This window comes from Sinocyclocheilus anshuiensis, unplaced genomic scaffold, assembly GCF_001515605.1.
Source record: "Sinocyclocheilus anshuiensis isolate Anshui unplaced genomic scaffold, SAMN03320099.WGS_v1.1 scaffold251, whole genome shotgun sequence".
Taxonomy (NCBI): domain Eukaryota; kingdom Metazoa; phylum Chordata; class Actinopteri; order Cypriniformes; family Cyprinidae; genus Sinocyclocheilus; species Sinocyclocheilus anshuiensis.
In genome coordinates, this window is record NW_015549579.1 from 3,506 (window position 1) to 8,638 (window position 5,133).

At 37.9% G+C, this 5,133-nt stretch overlaps 1 protein-coding gene across 1 annotated transcript; it reads left to right on the plus strand.

Annotated features, from left to right (window-relative positions):
• LOC107657570 (growth factor receptor-bound protein 10-like) lies at positions 1-5,046 on the plus strand (the record flags this gene model as incomplete). Its single annotated transcript, XM_016445721.1, has 8 exons — positions 1-69; positions 246-344; positions 1,502-1,579; positions 2,164-2,280; positions 2,545-2,611; positions 3,353-3,440; positions 3,543-3,636; positions 4,166-5,046. Coding segments are annotated over 8 exons (759 nt in total), but the record flags the coding sequence as incomplete, so codon positions are not given.
• Positions 5,047-5,133: the final 87 nt, after the last annotated feature.

Consider the following 5,133-nt stretch of genomic DNA (forward strand, 5'->3'; position numbering starts at 1 on the left):
AATGTGTTTACAGTAATAACAGGGAGAAAGCTGCACAATGCACCGACTGACTTTGAATTCTGCATAAAAGTAAGTTTATGTGATCTGTTATGAGAACTCTTAAATTAGATAAGCTCTGAAAAGTTAAATGTTAAACATTCAACACAAATTCAGTCTAAAAAGCTTTAAGCATTGCACTGTCTTATGCAGAAAAACACAGTTTTAGTAGCAGAGTGACTAATGTTGTGTATTATGATTATTTGCAGCCTAACAAAGTAAGGAATGAAGTGAAAGAACTGAGGATGTTGTGTGCAGAGGACGAGCAGAGCAGAACATGCTGGATGACTGCCTTCAGACTCTTCAAGGTTGGTAGTGGAACCACATTTCACTGGCCGATGGACCTGTGCCCTTTTCGTGGCTGATTTAGAACCTGCACCCTTTCCATGTTACATCTGGAACCTGAGCCTTTTTCCTGACTGCGCTAGAACCCATAGTTTTTCCATGGCTGACCTAAAACCCACATCTTTTCCTGGTTTATTTAACCTTAACCTTTACCTTAAATGATCTAGAACCTGAAAAATTTCACTGACTGATCTGATACCTCTTCTTTTTACTGGCAGTTTTAAAGGGCGCACTCTGCACCCTCTCTGTGGTTTACCTGGAACCTAAACTTTAGCTAACTGAGCTAGAACCCCCACCCTTCCATGGCTGATCTAGAACCCACACCTTTTCTCCTTGGCCAATCTAGGATTTGTACCCTTTCCTTAACTGATCTGCAGTTGAACCTGTAAACCTTTCCTGGCAGATCTAGAATGCTCACCTTCTCCAGGTTGATCTAGAACCCCCTCCTTTCCTTGCCTGATCTAAAATCTTATTTCCTAGGCTAATCTAGAAGCTGCTAATTTCCCTGACTAATCTAGAACCCATTGCTTTCCATGGGTATTCTAAAAACTGCACCCTTTCATATGTTCATCTAGAAACTGCACCCTTTCCAGAATCTGAGCCTTCTTTCTGACTGATCTAGAACCCATATGCATTTCAAGGTTTATCTAAAACCTATATCCCTTCCCTGACTGATCTACAACATGCACTCTTTCCTTAGCTGTTCTAGAACCTGCATTCTTTCCCTGGGTGATCTAAAACCCTCAAACATTTTAAGGCTGATCTAGAACCTACACCCTTTTCTTTGACTGATCTAGAGCATCTGTGACAAACATAATGCAGTGATCTATGCATCAGACGTAAATGATGTATGACATGTTGTGTACTGAAAGGGGAAAAATGACAAATTTATTCAAATGCAGTTATGACAATGAGCACCTTACACTTGCAGCTAATGCTGCTGTCATGAGAGTATATTTGAGGAGCAAATTCACATTTTTTAATTCTGGCAGCGTCTTTTCACTTTGAGGAAAACACAGTGAACAATTCTGTACATCAGCGTTATGTTTTATTATGGTATTTTGTTAAAGGGTATCATTCTTTTTTTAACTGTTTTACACTTTTTTTTCCTTCCTTATAGTATGGAATTTTACTCTATCAAAATTACAAGATCCCCCAGCAGCGAAAAACATTGCTTTCACACTTCTCAGCGCCTGTGGTAAGACACTCACTCATTTAATCTACTCCTGCATTCTCTCTCTCTTCCTCTCTACCTCACAGATGGAGCATTAATCAGACATGTGTCAGTATGTGGGCCATGATGTCACATTATGGAATGATTGTTCCAGTGTTGGCAGTGAAGTTATTATTACAGCTTGTCCTATGGATATTATGCAATGCTGACAATTTTAGAAAAAAATGAACAGAGGTCAATCCATGCATGTTCATGTTATGCTTAAAAAGTTTGGACCCACTTTATATTAAGTGGCCCTAATACCTGTGTACTTGCATAGTAACTAGATGTGTACGTAGTATGTAACCACAGTGTAAGTACACATTGGTACATAGTATCTAGAGCTGTAATATTTCTGTTGTTACATATGTGTAGTTACACAAACATTACAGCTGTAGATACTATGTACCAATGTGTACTTACACTGTGGTTACATACTACGTACACATCTAGTTACTATGTAAGTACACAGGTATTAGGGCCACTTAATATAAAGTGGGACCATCAAAAGACAACACATATGTAATATGGCAAACAAAGTCGCTGTAACTTCCGATCTTCTTTTCCAGAGGAGTGTCTCAGAGAACTCTCTGGTAGCCATGGATTTCTCAGGGAGGATAGGCCGAGTGATTGACAATCCTGTGGAGGCTCAGAGTGCTGCCATGGAGGAGGGACATGCCTGGAGAGTCAGTTCCAATGATCTTCTTTGTTGTGATTGTTTAGTTATTTGATTTTTAAAATATCTACCAGACGTTCTATCGTGATCTAGATGAATTACAGATAATATGAATCATGTTTCTAAGCAGTGTTTACCAGTGCAACGCAGATAATACAGATGTAAAATTTGTCAATAGAAGTTACTGTTTACTGTTTTGTAATCAAATTAGCATGATGTAGAATTTTTTTAGTTGATTGACTGTGGTGGTTTATGTCTCCCTGTCTTTTTTCAGAAGAGAAGTCAGCGTATGAATATACTAGGAAGCCCCAGCCCATTACACCCCTCATCATTAAGCGGAGGTACTTTCTAGAGTGTTTAAATCAGTATTTTGACAAATACTTACTTTTTTTTTTTACATTTATATTTACATTATCATGCCTAATCATGTATTTGAAAGAAGCCTTTCATTTTTACCAAGGCTATATTTATTTGTTAAAAAATACAGTAAAATAGTGAATAATTATTATAATTGGATGGCAAATCTGCATTTTTAGTAGCCATTACTTCAGTCTTCAATGTCATGTGATCCTTCAGAAATTATTGTAATATACTGGTTTGGTGATAAGAAACTAACTTATTACGATCAATTTTAAAAACAGTTGTGCTTAATATTTTTGTGGAAACCGTGGTACATGTTATATTTTAATTGAAAAACTAAAGTAAATTCTTTGTAACAAAGTGAATTGATTTACTGTCACTTTTGATCAGTGTAATGCATTCTTGCTGATTTATTTAATTAAATTTATTTTAATGTAAATGGTGGTATGTTTAGTACAAATCCAAAGTCCAAACATTTAGCTGGTAATGTAAATAAAAGTAAAATTTGATTTGAAAAAGTGTAAAACAAAAAGTTATTTATTACTATTACTATACATCATTGTCTTAATAAGAACAGTTCGTTAATGTCAGGTCATGTATTGATAAAATCCTTGCAATTTAAGAATGTCCAATACATGCCTATTGAATATGCACAGTACTCCATAGAAAAGTGCTCACCATCATCCTTGTCCTAAAGACATTTTGTATCTCCTCTGATCCAGTTATCCACAGAACTCAGCTGTGGTTTCACAGTCGTATTTCACGGGAGGAGTCCCACAAGATGATCCATCAGCAGGGCAGAGTGGATGGGTACATATCACAGCTCATTAGTTATTCTCAACAACATTCTGGATGATTCTCTGTTCTAACTATGCAAGATATACTTACACGTAATTGTCTTTTGTGCAACAGAATGTTTCTCTTGAGGGATAGCCAGAGCAATCCTAAGGCATTTGTACTTACAATGTGTCATCACCAGAAAATCAAACATTTCCAGATTTTACCGGTAAGATTTTATAGTTTCCTGCACTCAAAACATGTAGCATATTAACTTTGTGTGCTGATGCACATATGGCATATCCTTAAAACAGTCAAGTATTCCAAGTATGCATTAGATTTTTTGAATACTACCTTGCTGAGAATGAGTGTGAAAGACAAGAAACTTACGTTACGCAAGGGCACAGATGCAAATGTTGGGCCAACGCATTGCAAGTGCACAGCACGCTGTACATAACAAGCATTCTTGCTTTGCTGTGCCTGTAACAAACCTCAAAATACTCCAGTTGGGCGATAGAGTTAAACTTCAAAAGGTTGAGCCTTTAAACTGTGTTATTAATCAGGTATCTGGCTATAAACATGTCAGCATGACTTCAATTAACATGCTCAGCAAGAATCTTTTCAAACCGTAGCTCTGCCAGTAGAGAAACCTCACCGTAGAAACCGACCGTTTAGAATCCTATTTAAATTGCATGAATTTAAATTTCAGCCTGGCACATTTTAGAATGCATAAAAGTTTTATGTTTTCCATTTTCCAGTGTGAAGAAGACGGTCAAATGTTCTTGAGCCTCGACGACGCCGCCACCAAATTCACAGACCTGATCCAGTTGGTGGAGTTTTACATGCTGAACAGAGGAGTTCTGCCTTGCAAACTTAAACACCCCTGCACCACTGTGGCCTTATGACCTCCATTTGCCTGATTCCGCCTAAATACAAACACTCAGACGTCGTGTGCTGTGGTGAAATGCTGTGCTGCTGGGCTGGAGAAAAGCACACTGCGAGAGCAACTCTCTATCAAGGAGAGAGGAAATCAAAAGAACAAACACAAACAGGACCAGCAAGAAATAAAGGAAATAAAGCTTGTGTGTTAGCTGCTGATGAACCTCTCAGCCACCTGCACACTCGACCGTGGCCAGAGCAGGTTCTCAGGACAATCATCCAGAGGGAGTCTTCAGGATCCACGGTCTTAATCGTGCAGATAATGTTTTGGGAAGACCAGCAGAACACTCGAAAAATCACATTTGATTTCATTTTGCATTCATAAACCAGGAACAACCAAGCTATGGCAATTGTTGCTTTCATAAATCAAGCAGATTTGATTCTAGAATGTCCTATGAGATGCGGACACCCGATTGGTGGTTTCAGTACTGTGAAAAGACATTGCCGTTAAATTCGTGCTTTCTATCGTTTTCACCGGTAATCACTAGAATATTTAGACACTTGTTTTCTTTTTATGTGCTCATTGTGTTGAGCAAAGAACTCTCATGCATAGTGCATTTGGCCTCGTTTATCGTGTTAAACACTTGTGTAGTTTTTCCCCTTCACAAAACATAACCTGCAGCACTCTCTACTGGCCATATCAAGAATTAACGTGTCCCTTCACTCCTTCAAGGAATATATATTTTTTTTTTTTTTTGGAGAACACAGATTGTTCAGTTGTAAATTGCCATACAACTGTATTTCTTAGTTCATAGTGACCATGGCTTTTAGTTTCCAGGACAAACAT